This window comes from Bufo gargarizans, chromosome 3, assembly GCF_014858855.1.
Source record: "Bufo gargarizans isolate SCDJY-AF-19 chromosome 3, ASM1485885v1, whole genome shotgun sequence".
NCBI lineage: Eukaryota > Metazoa > Chordata > Amphibia > Anura > Bufonidae > Bufo > Bufo gargarizans.
Window position 1 is genome coordinate 261,953,730 of NC_058082.1, and position 17,757 is coordinate 261,971,486.

At 40.4% G+C, this 17,757-nt stretch overlaps 1 protein-coding gene across 5 annotated transcripts in view; it reads left to right on the top strand.

The window, feature by feature from the left end:
• Positions 1-17,757, top strand: part of SPNS2 (sphingolipid transporter 2) — a 126,443-nt gene that overhangs the window by 38,169 nt on the left and 70,517 nt on the right. For all 5 annotated transcript variants that reach the window (XR_006388221.1, XR_006388220.1, XM_044285205.1 and 2 more), the window contains one exon: positions 11,821-11,886. Coding sequence is in view for 3 of the 5 variants with exons in the window: in XM_044285205.1 (XP_044141140.1) it covers positions 11,821-11,886 (66 nt within the window). In the remaining 2 variants the exon portion in view is untranslated. The remainder of the gene's footprint in view (positions 1-11,820; positions 11,887-17,757) is intronic.

Genomic DNA, 17,757 nt, shown 5'->3' on the forward strand with positions numbered 1-17,757 from the left:
TGATTCACTCAGTAAGAGGACACTGATGATTTGTTTAAATTGGTTCACTTTTAGTGAAGCAGCTGTTATGTGTTTGGCCATTTAAGTAGTACTTACCATTATAGATATATTCTCCTAAGTGGTTCAGTGCAATAACATCCCAAGATGGGGCATCAGTAGAGAGACAAAATCTGGCCATACACCTTCAATAAGGTTCATCCTGCAGCTATCTCCCCCGACTCCCTCATACACATACATGTTCAGTTTGACCGATCATGTATGTGTTGTCAGTAGGGAGAGAGGATGGAGCTGTCTCCAGAACTTCTGGCTGCAGCTCATCCCCCGTGAGAACAAAAAGATCAGGTGAAAATATTCAGTTTGGTCAGAAATTGTTCTGTTCTCTGACATCATCTATCGTTGGAGAGCCGAGAGCTCCCTATACGTATTAGAGCATCATCCAAACCTGCTGTTCTTGGCAGGTTTGGCCGATAATACCCTAATGTATATGGGGACCTTTAGTTCTAAAACTAATTTGTAAGTTCTTCTCTTGTGTATGTTGTGATGCATATTCCTTTAGATTTAAGCGATCTCCTCAACTCACTCTTTAGGTCAAGGAACTGAAGATTTCAATTTGATTACTAATTTTAGTTAGTAATTAGGCCATTATGTGCTATTAAATGGTCCAACAGGGAAAAGCTTAAAAAAACTCTTCCACTTTTACACTGTTCCTAGAGTCCCATGTAGCAGTTGAGATCATTTTCTTGACCTAATATTAAGCAACTCATGCTCATTATATTATATTTCATGGGTACGAAGAAGCTGGTAGACACCACTGAACGGCCATAGTTAGATCATCTATATCCTCACAGTTGATGGAATTGATTTTTCTCAACTTGGCACCACAAAGAGAGGGGTGTCACAGCCAGTCCCTTTCCCTCTCTTTTTATGATCCACTGACATGTTTGTCAATGTCATGTTCTCAATTAAATACATCATTCTGGAGCATCTAATCTTATAGTTCAGCTTGTGACATTCCTCATACTGGAAACTTCTAAATAGACACCTGGGTTGATTATTTGTAATGATCTTAATGATTTTGTGAATGTCAACCTTAATTTCTTTTACTGTACAAAAAAACAATTGGGCCCAACCCATAGAAATCACGGGTCAGATAATTATCTGTATATCTGCCACAACACTGTGCATTTTACAAGGAGAAAACATCATCCTTGTATTGATTACATTGACATTCCAGAAGTTTTTATACCTATAGGCCACATTTACACGGCAGTATTTGTAAGCCAAAACAAGAAGTGGAACATGCAATATGTGATGGAAAATGTGGACCTCTTCTGTGTTTTGGAGCCACTGCTGGTTTTGACTTACAAATGCTGATGCAGAATACTGACCATATGAATGAGGCCTTAGAAATAAAACAGATATGACCAAACACACAGGGCTAGTGTATTTGTGCCTAGATTGTGGTGTAAATTGCGCCAAAATGTGGTGCACTTTGGTGCACATAGGTTTAGAGAAATGAACTGCGCCTAGCTGAAAGGCTTACCAGAAATGGAAGTTGTGCCGTTTTGCAGCACAAAATTGTGCCAAAGTTGAAAAAAAGGGTGTAGCCATGCACTAACTCTGTCATCCAGCCTAAACCACAGTGATACATTTGGTTACTAGGCTTACACTCTGCAGGCTAGAAATGTTTAGTACTGTCTATAGTGGGACAACATTTTTTTGAGTTTCTTATGCCAAAGACAATAAAATTCAAAAAATCGTTACCTGGCTATCTGAGTGTGAAGCGTTGTCATGTTCTTCTAGTAATGCTCACCAGAGAAGCGTGACTAATGTTACCTATAGGCAGTAGAAGAAAATTCATATATGAGGCTTTGTGCTTCCCAGTAATTCCATATTATATAAGATAAATGTTTTTCCACATGGTATTGCTTGGCTAAAGGAATCAATTACTGTGCATTCATTAAACTTTAACTCCTTCATAATAGGATCAGATCATACTGCAGCGCAAACCCTGCACACGTATACATGGCACATTTCTGTACAATTACAGTACATTCATTAAGCATATACCTCTGCATAATAGGAGGAGATTATACTGCAGCGCACACCCTGCATATGTATACATGACATGTTTCTGCACAATGACTGTACATTCATTAAAGGGGTTCTCCAGGAATTTAGAAAATGGAAATACTTAAATATTACTTTATTATAAATATATTGCCATATACCTTTCATTATTTATAATGGCTCATTTTGTTTAGGGAGCAATCATTAGGAGAAACAAAATGGCCGCCATCCTATTAATTCACACAAAACCCATCTTAATCATACAGGAGGATATGTTACTTCTGAGCACTGAGGTAAAGAGCTGCCTCATCCTCCTCTCCTACCTGTCAGGGATTATGATACTGAATACAGATTATAAGAACTTTAACTGAATCTCTGTGGGAATGGAGTTCATGAGGAGAAATGAAGTACAGAGAGGACGGACAGGACAGACTGGGGTAATGGCGACTGCACTCAAGTACTGCTACACATTATCCACATCACACCCCCCCCCCCCCCCACCTTCCTCCTCCTCTCTGTACTTCATGCCTCCTCATGAACTCAATTTCTACAGAGATTTAGCTGAAGATCATATTAAACTGTATTTAGGATCATAAAAGAAGATGAGGCAGCTCTTTAGATCACTGCTCTGAAGTAACTTGTCCTCCTGTGTGATTAGGACAGGTTTTCTGTGTACTAATAGGACAGTGGCCATTTTATTTCTCCTAATGATTGCTTCACAGACAAAACGAATAACTAATGAAAGGTATTTGGGAATATATTTATAATAAAGTAATATTTAAGTATTTTCATTTTTCTAATTCCCGGAAAAGCCTTTTGAGCATATAGCCCTGCATAATAGGAGCAGATCATACTGCAGCGCACACCCTGCACACGTATACATGGCACGTTTCTGCACAATTGCAGTACATTAATTGATTAGGCATATTTTCCCTGCATAATAGGAGCAGATCAGACTGCAGACACACACCCTCTATGTACATGGCACATTTCTGCACCACGAGGTAGCAGGATGTGGCACCCAGTCTACACCATGTCTCTCTCTGCCCCAGAATATTATGTGTACACTGAATACAGAAGGAGATTCTCCCGGCTCAGCTGCAGTGCTGCGCTCTCCAGAGACTCTGCATTGAACTAAACGGAGCTCTCTTTAAGTGGCATCCCCTGATTTATTCACAGCATGAATAATTCATTATGGCAGCGGGCCACGAGTTTTCATTTTCAATCAATAGACCTGGAGAAAGGAAACATGCATGCTTTTGGGAGGGGATGTCTTGTATCAGCACATGATCAGCTGCAGAAGGAGCACAACCTATTTAATGCAGTGGTCATGGACACCCTGCTTGTATAGTCTTTTCCCTGCTGAATATGTTAATCTAATGATAACACATTGAAGACGTTAAAGGGAATCTTGTTAAAAGTGTAAAGATAGGAAAGAATGTCTTGAGTATTGATGCTTTACTACCACCTGTGGTGATGTGTACAGTATAGGTGCTGGGAGGCGTGTATATCCCACCCAGATACCTCAGCTGGGTGAGATAACTGCTAAAACCACTGCAGCTTTCTGGATTTCAAAGTGTAGTTTGCTGAGACAGTTTTGTCTAGATGTTATTCTGGGCTGGATTTCATGTGGACTGGGAAATAAGTTTGGTAGTGGGATCTGCCAGTCCACACCCTTCCACTACATGTATTGTCTTTTGCCAAAGGTGATCGCAGGTGAGGCCTGCTGCTGTAATCAAGGAGGGATAACACAACCCTCTGTGTATGACTTGAAGGAAGAAAGGCTGAGGAAGCCTGAGAGAGAGGGGAGCCTAATAGGCTCTGTGTGGTCTCCGCCAGGAGGGCTGAGAGGCCACGAGGCTTTGTAAAGCCTGAAGTTTGGGGGGCCCAGCGACACCTACAGAAAGAGGGTGGCATGGTCAGAGTCGGGAGGACCTCTGGACCATCTCCTTGCAAGGGTGCTGGTGTGGTCACAGCCTGGAGGCTGCTGGACCATATATGGCTGAGGAAGCCGGGTCTAATCCCGTGTGTGAACGGCGCTCTATAGGTGAGGTAGAGACAACACGTGTATTAGGTAGAGCCCAGACGGGCAGGTGTTTATTTTCGATGTTTATGTGTGTGATGGTGCTGAAGTGCCAAAATAAAGCACCTTTTGGACTTGAACCCCGTTGTCAGAGGAGAAGTCTGTCGGCATAGGAACACATCATACATCTCATATTCTTAGAAGTATTTACCATAACAGCTGTCTGGAAAGAACAACTTTCCCAACATGTCTTAAAAATGTTTAGACTAATAGACCAGGTTTTTATTGTTTGGAACCAAAGAATCAACCATCCAGTGGTCCTCGAGCTCCACTAAGAAGCACTATCTTCTAATAGAGTGTCCTTATCTGGTACTTTTATATAAGCAGAAGCAATATAGTAAAAAGCTTGCACGTCTATAGGGGGTTTGAATATGGCTGCAAGTTTTTATTAGATTGTTCCAGGTTTAAGTCAGATATCTTGAGACACCCAACTATGATGAGATATTTCAACCAAAATGATCATTAGTCGGGTTGAACACAGAAATCAGCTGTGTTTGAAATATTCAGTCAGTAGATTAGATAGGTAAAAAGAACATTCCTATAATAATTATTTGCTCTTTACCTGGTGTTATTGGACATATATGTCCAGTTTGAATGACTGTAATGGCCAATATGGAGAACCCTCTGCAAAACCATCATTCATGAGATGATTGTTCGTTCAACTTTAATCTAATGTGTATGCCCCCTTTGGTGTGGCAGAGAGATCATTGGGCCAGGTGGAACTGAAACTCCAGAACCCCATATAGTTAGACTTGCAGTGATAGATATAAATTAAAGGGAATGTGACACATATAATACTTTTCTGCTACACACCTATCCTTTTTTTCTAATTTGGTTTTATTTTCTGATTGCTGATTTTTTCATTTCTATTTCTGAACATGATTATGGGGGCAGACATCTTGTCTGAACTGTTCTTAACAACATTTACAGAAATGCTTTACAGCAGCCACCATGGGCCATAGACACAGTCAACATGAGCTGACCCCATTGAGCTCTATAGGAGATTTTATGACCATGCTCTCTTACCTGTGCAGAGGTCAGGAGGGGGTAGATAAGCTGTGATATCACTTATTGTACATTTAGGATCTTTACTTATCTATATAGGTGTTATTTGTCATTCTTATTCCACTTGTGATGATAATGAGATAACTGCTGAAAAGTAATCTGTAGAGACCAAAAAGTGAAGTCTATTAGGCTTAGTGCCCATGTCGAAAACTGCAGGATTTTAGGAATTTATTTAACATAGATTTTGACATGGAAAATTTAAAATAACATGACTAAATATACTTTAAAATATGTTTACCATAAAAACAATAGCTTATTTTCCGATGACACATTCCTTTTTTGTGGTGGTGTAAAGAGCCCAAAATTTTAGAATTGTATTGATGTCCCAATATTTATGGACCTGACTGTATATATCTATATATATATATATATATATATATATATATATATATAGTTCAAAGTAAAGGATGTACACCTAATCTCATTTTTACTCAGTTTTTTTTGGAATTTCCTTGCTGCTATATCATTACACACATTTGTACATTCTCCCTTTAATATTACGTGTATAAATGGTTGGCAGTTTCAGTGGATAATGACTACGTTCCACAATTCTATTTAATTTGAATGCAGATAATGGCTTTTGTCTGATTTGTGTGTGTGCTCACTGGGTTCATCTTTACACATTTCTGTTTATTGGTTCCCAGCTGCATTGAATAAGCCTTGGGCACAAGAAGAGGAAAAGTTGCGGTATTATGTGGTCACCACACAAGGAAGTTGGTAGGATGAAGTTGCCACAGTGGTTACTAAAATTACATTTGAAATAAAAGGGTGCATAAGGCACCTGCACCAGTGCTAAAAAAAGAACTGCCCATCTATTATTACATAACATTTTATGGTACTCTTTCATTATTTCATTATGTAGTGAGGTATTATAAAAGATGGAAGCTGCTCTAGTTAGGGTAGATGATGACTTTTCTGCTACTGTGCTTTGGATTGTGACTACAGACACATAGAAATAAATCATAGCAAAAATATAAAAAGATTTTTCATTGCCTTAGCACAGAAATACTTTACAGAGCTATTGGCCCATGCAGAGAATTTGGCAACATGCACTATTTTAGTCCAAATTTAATGCTAGATTTGCCTATTCAAGTCAGAGGGTCTGTGAAAAAGACAACACAGATACAATAAAGTGGTTGCTTGGATGGACATTCTTCTGTTTTTTTTGACAGATGCGTGAAAAAGATGGCATACTGATGCCATACAGATGGAAAAAACTGACGGAACACAGAGAAAATACTGATTCCACAAATTGCAAACTGTCCTTTTTTTAGCAGATGGAACATGGACTCCTTTTGACATCGCTTATCTGAATGAGCTCTAAAAATGAAGGTATCTGCTGATGATACAGACCGATGATAGAGAAGTACTACTTTATTGTTTGTGCAGGTTCAGACATAAGATACCTGTGAGGGAAACCCAACTGTCCACTGGAGGTAATCAGTTGGAGTCTGCTTTACTTGGAGAACCCCTTAATAATGGATGAACCATTGATGGGCAATGTACTGTAGACTTTTGGAGTCCGTTATATCATTTCAGGAGCTGAATTGGTCCAAACATCTGTACAAAACAAGCTAACAGGCATAGAAACAAATATATATTAAAAAATAAAAAACATAAAGCAAAAGCAGCCCTACAGTAATATGCTGTAGGTGATATTCCATGAGGACCTTGTCCTTCTGGCCCTTCTTCTCAATATCCAAACAGAAAAATGACAGCACTTCCAAACAGAAGCAACATCTTGGTGTCTGTTCATAGACCTATCCACTATCTCTTTTGGCATTACTTTTCTTGTTTGAGCTTTCAGTGGAAATACTTTTGCATGTGAAGAGAAGATGTTCAGAGATGTTGCCCACTCTTGTTAGTTCATAAGACGTAAAGTATGCTTTAATTAAACACACTGAACAATTCAGCACGGTTGTGAAGACAACACTAGCTCTGAGTGTCAGGAGTAAATGGAAATAATGGTTCTTTAATGCAATAATAGAAGACCAGGCATGGGAGTGAAGGCATCCTGCTGCAAGATCACGGTCAATGGCCTTAATTCAGTTTAAAAAATGTATTCCAAAAAGTAAATGTGTTTATTCACATAGTAGATACTCCAGTATGTAATGAATACATCTTGTGAAATGTTAATAGTTTGAATCATGTATAATTATAACCACTCCCAGATGCAATTAATGTTTTATTCCAGAGAGAGCTTTTTCCAGCACTGCCAAGTAAAAAATAATGACTGGTCATAAAGGTTATGTAACACATTCACCATATATGATTGGACTCATTTATAGAAATTGGTGGCTTTTCTAGATTAAGAGTGTGAAATTTAACTAATTCCATTCTGTTAGCACATAACGGAAATACTACCAAAATATAAGAGTATCTTGACCCATCTTGGGCTAGTTCCACACAAGCATGTTACAGACACTTCTCATCCTTACCACAGGCTACAGACCCAAACTCGCAACATCATAGGGATCTATGAAAGTCTATTAGTAAGTTGCATTTACTTTCATTTCTAGCAGATTTAAACAACTTTCCTTTTAGTTGGACACCCCTTTAAAGGGGTTTTCTGATAGTTTTGGAATCTCTTCCAAATTTTTCTTAGGTCATAAGGATGAGGCATGTGCATTTCAGAGTAAGGTCTATATTTATAAGTGTCATGTAAACTATGTGTGAATGCTTATGTAATACTCTATAAAAGTATCTGGAGTAAAACATATGACTAACTGTGTAACTAGCATCGTAATATATTGAGGTGTGGCCTGAAATGTATATGTGTATTATCACTGAGTGTAGGGCTGATGCGGTTTAGGAAAGCATCTTCTTGGAAGGGTGTGTTATAGAATGGTGATACTTGCTTTCCACCCAAGTTTTATTTTAATTACTGCTAAGCATCACTTCTTGCGTGGCTGAGATGCTTCTGCGTCTTTTCAGAGTGACAGGAGGAAATATTTAAATGTTATAAGGAACCTTTCTGTTCTATAGGAATGTGGCTAGATAAAAGTAACCTATAAAACCGATACTTCCTTGGAACTTTGCACAAATTTCATGTTAGTCAATGGATAAGTCACATAATACATCCCAGTTTAAAGAGGACCTTTCACTCGTATACAAACTAAAAACTAACTCTATCTGTGGGCAGAGTGGCGCCCAGGGGTCCCCCTGCACTTACTAGTATGCCTGGGCGCCGCTCCATTCGCCCTGTATAGGCTCCGGTGTCTCAGCTCCGTCTGTTGTATTGGACTGATTTTTTGTAGGAGGCGTGTCCCTTGCTGCAGTGCTGGCCAATCGCAGCACACAGCTCATAGACTGGCTATGAGCTGTGCGCTGCGATTGGCCAGTGCTGCAGCAAGGGACACGCCTCCTACAAAAAATCAGTCCAATACAACAGACGGAGCTGAGACACCGGAGCCTATACAGGGCGAACGGAGCGGCGCCCAGGCATACTGGTAAGTGCAGGGGGACCCCTGGGCGCCGCTCTGCCCACAGATAGTTAGTTTTTAGTTTGTATACGAGTGAAAGGTCCTCTTTAAGGTGGCCATACGCTTAGGTAGAAGTAGGTTGATGGTTGGACAATCTTTTCTCTGGTCAGCAATGAACTTTAATACAGTCATACACATTTTAGTCTGTATTGGCCATTACAGTCATTTAAACCATACATGTTTAATGACGCTGGTAGAAGGGCCAGAAATCTTTCTGGGAATGTTCGGTCAGCTAAAACATCATTCATTATTACATTTCACCAATGATCATTTTGGTTGAAACTGTCTGTTTTAATAACTTTATGTGTATGACCACCTTCACAGTTCATAGGAAGATCAGGAGAAATCGGGTACTATATATTGTAAGAGTGAGTGTACGTCTCCAAAGTAGACTATGGTGGAAGAAGATCTAAAGAAGTATTACTGTTTTTGAGGGTGCAAGACAAAATGTAGCACTTAGTATGAGCTAATAAGCACCATCCACCATTCCTTTTTCTACAGTGCCAAGATGGTTCACTTGAGATATAGATCAATGCCAGTTGGCAAGACAGAGGGATGTTCAGTTCAAACATGGCATCTTATGATGTCCTAGTTTAACATGAGCTGTTCTTGGATACCAATTTAAAAATGTCTTGCTATTTCTATTGATTAGTTGTCTTACTATTTCTATTGCTTAGTACATTACTTTATGTTTACCAAAATGCTGTAAGATGTCATGACAGGTCTATAGCTCTAAATGTACTGTATATACTGAAAATATCATCAGCCAACTGGTACTAGGAACATAGTATACTCCCAGGAGACCAGAGGTTGAAGGCAGCCATGGCCTGTGCACTGCCCCAGAAGAACTTGTCTATGGGATGATGAAAATCATTAGCGCTGACCTCAGTTCACTAAGTGATGCCATAGGCTGTCATCTTGAGGCTATAATGGTGTTGAAATATTGGCATTATTTATGGCATGTTGACATAAAATCAAGCAGGAACGTAAAGTTAAATCTTTGTGTGTTTATAACTTCTCGCCTGTTGTGGCACAAAAATAGCATTCTGTGGTCACGATCATTGAATTTGTTGAAATGCAATATCATTTTACGGCCTGAGATGGAGAGATCCCATCACACAATGCTAAAATCTTATTTTCCTCTAGAGACGAAACATGTTTAATATGAGTCACCAACTGAAAAAGAGATCCTTAGAATAAAACAGACCTCATATGAAAAAGAAATTAGCATTCAACAATGAAGAGCGCTTCAAAGGATGTAAGAAAAATGAGATCAGGGTGACAGCTACATTGTGTGTCACTATGGGAAGCATACAGAGAAAGGGAGGAGCTGCATACATGTAGTACCAGTTTCATCATGATTTCATGCCTCTTGCATGAACACCTGGATGCCTCATGGGATTTTATGTGGAAAATGCGTTTTGTTTGGTGCCGGTGGTGAGGTAGAGCATGGTACTGAGATAATATAGAAAATATACTATTTCTATGAAGGGGAAATAAAACAACAGATATAAAAGAAGAGAAAGACAGCATTATGTGAAATTATGACTTGACTTTACTGTGTTCACGGCATTAGCCTGTGTTACTGGTCAGTTATCCCTTCATGTGCTTTTAAAATCAGTCCCATAGTCTCTTCTTTGGTTAGAATTTATATTGAGGAAAACAACATTTAAGAACTTGTTATATCAGTTTTTTAAAGAATGTTGGATGGCAACCAGTATGGCCACAATTCCCACAGAAATGATTGCCAAGATTTATTAGCACAGCGAACTGCAAATGCATAGATACACCAACCTCCATTCTTCTACAGTATAAAGCTGCATATCGCTTATAGTGACCAAGTTACAATGGTCGCAACATACCCAAAAGGTCTACTAAAAATATAGTCAAGAAAAACTACTGTATAATCAAGAAAAACTCTGATCTCCTGCCATCCGTGCCGCCAGATGGTTCCTTGCACAACTTAACTGTGAATGATAATCTGTTTGTGAAGCAAATCAAGGGTGGACAATGTGCTGCCCCAATATTTCCTTATCGTAAATGAGCAAACACTGCAAGTGTCACATGTGATAAACACGTTACAGGAAGGGCTCAATCCAAAAAGTTTCACAGTGATAGGACACAGAACACTATCTTAGCTAGGCAGAAGGTGCATCATGTCCAAGAAAGACGTCGTCATCCTGTAATTTGCAGATGTAGACAGATCTTTTAGTTTTTTAGAGATATCATTTGTAATGACACTCCGACATCCCCCCCCCCCCCCATTCATTATTGATATAGGTCAATGTGGTCATACAGCATACGGTCTGCTTAATGCATCGTCTATAGAGTCTTGTAGTAGAAAGTAGTAAACTGAAGGTACAGAACCACTTAAGGAGAATAGCAAAATCTTATTGTCATTTTTGTTGAGGCTGGAATGACCCAAATATTGAACAATTTACAAAGCAAATGTGCACTTGTCCTGGGGAAATGGGCCACTGCCAGAGCTGAACACGCTGTAATCACGAGCTTTCACTTCCTCGCTTTTTACCATGTCTTCTCTATTTAGCCCATGGAATTTCTTTTGAAATACGTCTTTACTTATTATCTTGACTGTTTACCAACTACAAGTTTGGTTTTATAATTATGGTTTAAAGGGAACCTGTCACAGGGATTTTGTGTATAGAGCTGAGGACATGGGTTGCTAGATGGCCGCTAGCACATCCGGAATACCCAGTCCCCATAGCTCTGTGTGCTTTTATTGTGGGAAAAAAGCGATTTGATACATATGCAAATTCCTCTGAGATGAGTCCTGTCCCTGACTCATCTCACGTACAGGACTCATCTCAGGTTAATTTGCATATGTATCAAATCATTTTTTTTACACAATAAAAGCACACAGAGCTATGGGGAATGGATATTGCGGATGTGCTAGCGGCCATCTAGCAGCCCATGTCCTCAGCTCTATACACAAAATGCTGGTGACAGGTTCCCTTTAAATCAGCTGGGGGGTGGGGGTTATTTGGGATCAATCATGATGAATGTATTCCTTAATTTAACAAAAAATAAAAATATTTTTTTTTTGTAATTCACAACGTTTAATAGCATAAGTCACCTTTATTGTCTGTTGTCTCCTTATAGGAGTTCTACTGGACATTCAGCAACACTTTGGAGTCAAGGACAGTGGTGCGGGTTTATTACCAACTGGTAAGTGTCCAATTTCAAAGTACTTATATACTGTATACATTGTAGGTCCATATATTAGGCAATGTTTCATGCCAAATGTGTAACAGGCTCCCAAACTACCATAATGCATAACCATGCCTTTTAGACAGAATATATGGTAATGTAGACAGGTGGGTTGATCTCAGTGGTCTGTCATTTATAAGATAAAAGTAAGTGGTTGCCGAGAACCAACATCACAATCATTGCAGACTGGGCCTGGAAAAGAGTCCCGGCCACCTGAGAAGAGTCCTGGTTACTCATGAATTCCTGCTCTCCTGCCCACCTGCTGATGGCTGACAGGCTTCTACCTAGTTTTCTCCCTTTCTCTCTAGGAGAGAACTGCCAATCATCAGCAGATGGGCGAGGGAGCAGGAGATTATAATATCCAGGACTCTTCTCAGGTAGATTTGACTCTTCTCAAGGCCTGGGCTGCAATGATTATGATGCTGGTTCTCAGCAACCACTTACTATTAGCTGATGAGTGACACACCGCTGACATCAGCATTTCTGTCACTAGTTTATACTGCTCTCAGTGAGGTCAGCATTACATTTATGACAGGTTCCCTTTAAAGAGGTTGTCCATTTAAGACAATTTATCCTCAAACCTATATGATATTGGATAAGTGTCTGATCGCTGAAGGCTCTGTCCACTCACGTGTTTTATCTCTATGGGACCTTCTGACGTAGCTGAGTACGAGCTAGGGTATTGGATAAGTGTCTAATCGCTGAGACTTCTGTCCACACATGCTTTTAAACTCTGTCGGACCTCCCGAGATAGCTGTGTACGAGCTCACAACTATCTCCAGCAACCCCATATAGCTGAATGCGTGAATTCCGCTCCATTCAAATGGGGGAGCACAGGCCCCCGCTCTAGTGATCAGTGGGTCCCCAGCGGTAAGACCCCTTCCAAACAGACACATAGCCAATATCCTTTGGATAGGGGACAAGTTGTCTTAGGCTACATTTACACGACTGTATGTGTTTTGAGGTCCGCAAATTGCGGATCCGTAAAAAAAACGGATGACGTTCCGTATGGCATTCGTTTTTTTGCGGATCCATTGTAGCAATGCCTATCCTTGTCAGCAAAACGGACAAGAATAGAACATATTCTATCTTTTTTGCGGGGCTACGGATTGAAATGAATGGGTCTGCATCCTATCCGCAAAAAAAAAACATAAAAAAAAAACAGAACGAACGCGGAAACAAAATACGTTCGTGTGAATGTAGCCTTAATGGAACAACCCTTTAAACCACATTTATCAATTACAATGTTTTACTAAGACTCCAGAAGTGCAGGGAACATGCTTTTAAATAAAGCAGGGATCGCTACTGCAAGGGCAGATATAGAGTTAATCATTTCTTTTTTTCCCTTCAGCTTGAGCTACTTTAGCCCAAACAGAAGGAAAAGACTAAACAGGCAGCACCTTCTGTAGCCTCAAGGGACCTGAATGTGCGTCTGCCACTGAGGTTCCATGTAGCAGAAATAACACATCTGGAGGGTTCTGACTACTAGAAAAATGCGTTATACTGTACACACTGAGAATAATTCATAATATGCACATCTATGAGGACTATATCATGTTTTAACTGTTTCCTATACTGGTTGGTTAGTGAGCTTTACAGCCCAGGGACATTTATTTTAATCAGTGTTGAAATATGTGACTTTGCTGACCCTTATTTGAATGACTCTCCTGGGAGATTCTGTCTAAAAGGCATGGTTACTGAAGACATAACATAGTGATAATGTGTCCGCCCTGGAGATCAGTATGGCTAGTGGTATTAAATGTTCCTATGTGCAGCTCAGAACGGGGCAGAGCTGCAATACCAAGCACAGCCACCATACAATATAAGGCGCTTTGAGGAGGCCACAGCACTGGAGCTCCACAGCCTCTTTAAACAGCTTAATTGCAGGGGTGCTGGGTGTCGGACCCCCACCAACCAGATATCACATAGTAACATAGTTTGTAAGGCTGAAAAAAGACATACGTCCATCCAGTTCAGCCTGAGGATAGGTCATCAATATAGTAGTCCCAGAAAACGCTTTAAATGTATGAATAAATGGGGTCATTTATTAAGACCAGCGTCTAAAACGCCCCCTTGTGCCGGTCTCTACATAACTTAGGCGCATCCACCGCCGGCCTAAATCTATGGCAGCCTCCTTGCTGGAGTAGAAAATGGCATAGAAACGGGCATAGAAAATGATAAATAGGATGGGCCAGCCTTCCCTCCTCCTTTCCTGCCCACGCCACGCCTCCTTTTGTAGACCTGGCATTAGCAGGGAAAAGTGGCAGATTCGACCGCAAATCCCCTTTGCGAACGAATCTGCGACAATCATACGCCAAAAATTGGCATATCTCTAATAATAAATGACCCCCCATATTTCCAATTCTTAAAATAGTTTTTTTGTTATATTGTGGTTTATACTTCTCCATTTACACACTCTATGCGCTTTAAAGAGGTATTCCGGTTGTTTCAAGTTATCCATTATCCACAGGACAGGGGATAACTATTTAATCGGTGGTGGTCCTACCACTGGGAACCCGACCAATCATGAAAACAGGGGCCCCATACCCCATTAATTTCTATGGGAGTTCCGCAGATAGCCGAGTACAGCGTTCATTTCGGGGGCTGCAGGGGGTACTGGTCAGTACTGGTACTGGTAAAACCCCCACTGATCTAATAGTTAACCCCTAGATAATTTGAACCAGAATACCCAGTATTTGGTTCAACAGCCCCAACCAAAATTCTAGTTTTATATTATTTCATAGTAAGTGTAAACATTCATTTTAATATATAGTATTTATTTTATGCTATCCCGCGTGCTCCTTGCCTCTCATGGCACTGTCTTGAATACAGGGCATAGTAGTCCATGTCTCATAACTATTCCCATTCCTCCTATAATGAATATCTCGGCCCAGCTTTAAGGAAACCAGAGCCCTTTATGAAATAAATGCATATGATATTACATTAAGAAGTGTATTGATGATCAGTGAATTGAAGTTCATGAAATTGCCCTTGAAAGCTACCAGTGGCCAACATTAGACAATGTGTATGCTTTATGAATAATATATCATATCTGCAAAGGCTTTCAGGAGGCCAGGTCTGTGGCATATAAACAGATGTGTTCTCACGTACTCACGTAAATAATAATTTTTTTCATTGAATCAGTAACATAGTGCTCTTAAGTGTGTTTATGTGGAGGAGAAGATTATCAGAGAATCCATGATTTGCAGAATATTGAACTGAGGCCTAAGAGCACAGATCCTTGGAGACTTGGCAGTAGCTAAATGATCAGCACTTGCTGTATATTGCCAAACCTCTGACCATTTGACTAATTTAATAATAACTTATTGGTATTTAAAATACCTTAATAACTGTGAGACTCAGCAGAAGGGAAGCCTATGGTAAATCATAGCTGTTATGTCATGAGACATCATATACGAGAACAGATGCTTAAAGGAAACCTGTCACCATGAAAATGCAGGGCAGTCTTCTGGCAGCATGTTATAGAGCAGGAGGAGCTGAGCAGATTGGGATGTAACTTGTAATTTGCTCATTAAAATCTCTGCTCTTTCTGAGCTCAGTAGCCTTCATGGGCGGCCCTATCATTGACTGGTAGCCTTCCCTATATAAATCTGTATACTGTACATAGATAGCTGTAGGTCACTGATAGGACCCCCCATCTGGGTTATTGAGCTCAAAAAGAGCAGAGATTTCTATGAACAGGCTACAAGTTATACTGAATCTATTCCTAAAATCTCACATGGACTTCAGAAAGTTAATTTAATGCACTGTCTGATATCTGAGATATTTTGAAATATATACTTTTTATTGGTAGTCGCAAAAAATAAGGTGAGAGCCCAACGATTTTATATTTATATTCCTTCTAACTTCTCTTACTATAACATGTCAAGATTTCAGGCTTTAGATGATTTGATAGTCAGTGTTTGTCTTACAAATTGCTTTTGAAAGTCATTGGTATACTGTATTACCAAAAATGACAGCAACAGTGTGTAATGTAAGATATGTCACTGTGCGGTAAAAGAAAAGATTGTAGAATGAATTTCCAGACGTCTTTATACCGAATACTATTATTGCATTGGGCTGAATGATCAGGGGTCTCTTTCTCCATACACATACTACATAAATGGTATACATACATATACAGTTGCAAGAAAAAGTATGTGAACCCTTTGGAATGATATGGATTTCTGCACAAATTGGTCATAAAATGTGATCTGATCTTCATCTAAGTCACAACAATAGACAATCACAGTCTGCTTAAACTAATAACACAAATAATTAAATGTTACCATGTTTTTATTGAACACACCATGTAAACATTCACAGCGCAGGTGGAAAAAGTATGTGAACCCTTGGATGTAGTAACTGGTAGAACCAAACGTTTCCTGTAGTTGCAGATCAGACGAGCACAACGGTCAGGAGTAATTCTTGACCATTCCTCTTTACAGTTTCAGTTCAGCAATATTCTTGGGATGTCTGGTGTGAATCGCTTTCTTGAGGTCATTCCACAGCATCTCAATCGGGTTGAGGTCGATTGTCACCGGGATTTTGGCCATAGAGCTGGGGACATGGGTTGCTAGATGGCCACTAGCACATCCGCAATACCCAGTCCCCATAGCTCTCTGTGCTTTTATTGTGTTAAAAAACAGTTTTGATCGATATGCAAATGAACCTCATATGTGTCCTGTATCCGGAGATGAGTCCAGCGGAAAGGATCCCAGCACCGCCCCGCGTCCTCCAAATCTCCTTCTTGCCGGCTGACGTCACAGAGCTGGAGCGCCGAAATCTCGCGATGCGCGAGCTAGCGCATGCGTAGTTCGTTCCCTGTGCTGATGCCAGCACAGGGAATGAACATGATGCCGACACTGCGCATGCGCTAGCTCGTGCATCGCAAGATTTCGGCGCTCCAGCTCTGCGACGTCAGCCAGCAAGGAGGAGATTCGGAGGACGCGGGGCGGTGCTGGGCTCCTTTCCGCTGGACTCATCTCCGGATACAGGACACATATGAGGTTCATTTGCATATCGATCAAAACTGTTTTTTAACACAATAAAAGCACAGAGAGCTATGGGGACTGGGTATTGCGGATGTGCTAGTGGCCATCTAGCAGCCCATGTCCCCAGCTGTATGGCCAAAATCCCGGTGACAGGTTCCCTTTAAGCCATTCTGTTGTTGATTTACTTCTATGCTTTGGGTCGTTGTCCTGTTGCAACATCCATCTTATGTTGAGCTTCAGCTGGTGGACAGGTGGCCTTAAGTTCTCCTGCAAAATGTCTTGATAAACTTGGGAATTCATTTTTCCTTTGATGATAGCAATCCGTCCAGGCCCTGACGCAGCAAAGCAGCCTCAAACCATGATGCCCCCACCACCATACTTCACAGTTGGGATGAGGTTTTGATGTTGGTGTACCTCTGCCTCTTTCTCCACACATAGTGTTGTGTGTTTCTTCCAAACAACTCAACTTTGGTTTCATCTGTCCACAGAATATTTTGCCAGTACTGATGTGGAGCATCCAGGTGCTCTTGTACAAACTGTAAACGTGCAGCAATGTTTTTTTTGGACAGCAGTGGCTTCCTCTGTGGTATCCTCCCATGAAATCCATTCCTGTTTAGTGTTTTACATATCGTAGATTCGCTAACAGGGATGTTGGCATATGCCAGAGACTTTTGTAAGTCTTTAGCTGACACTCTAGGATTCTTTTTCACCTCAATGAGCAGTCTGTGCTGTGCTTTTACAGTCATCTTTACAGGACGGCCACTACTAGGGAGAGTAGCAGCAGTGCTGAACTTTCTCCATTTATAGACAATTTGTCTTACCGTGGACTGATGAA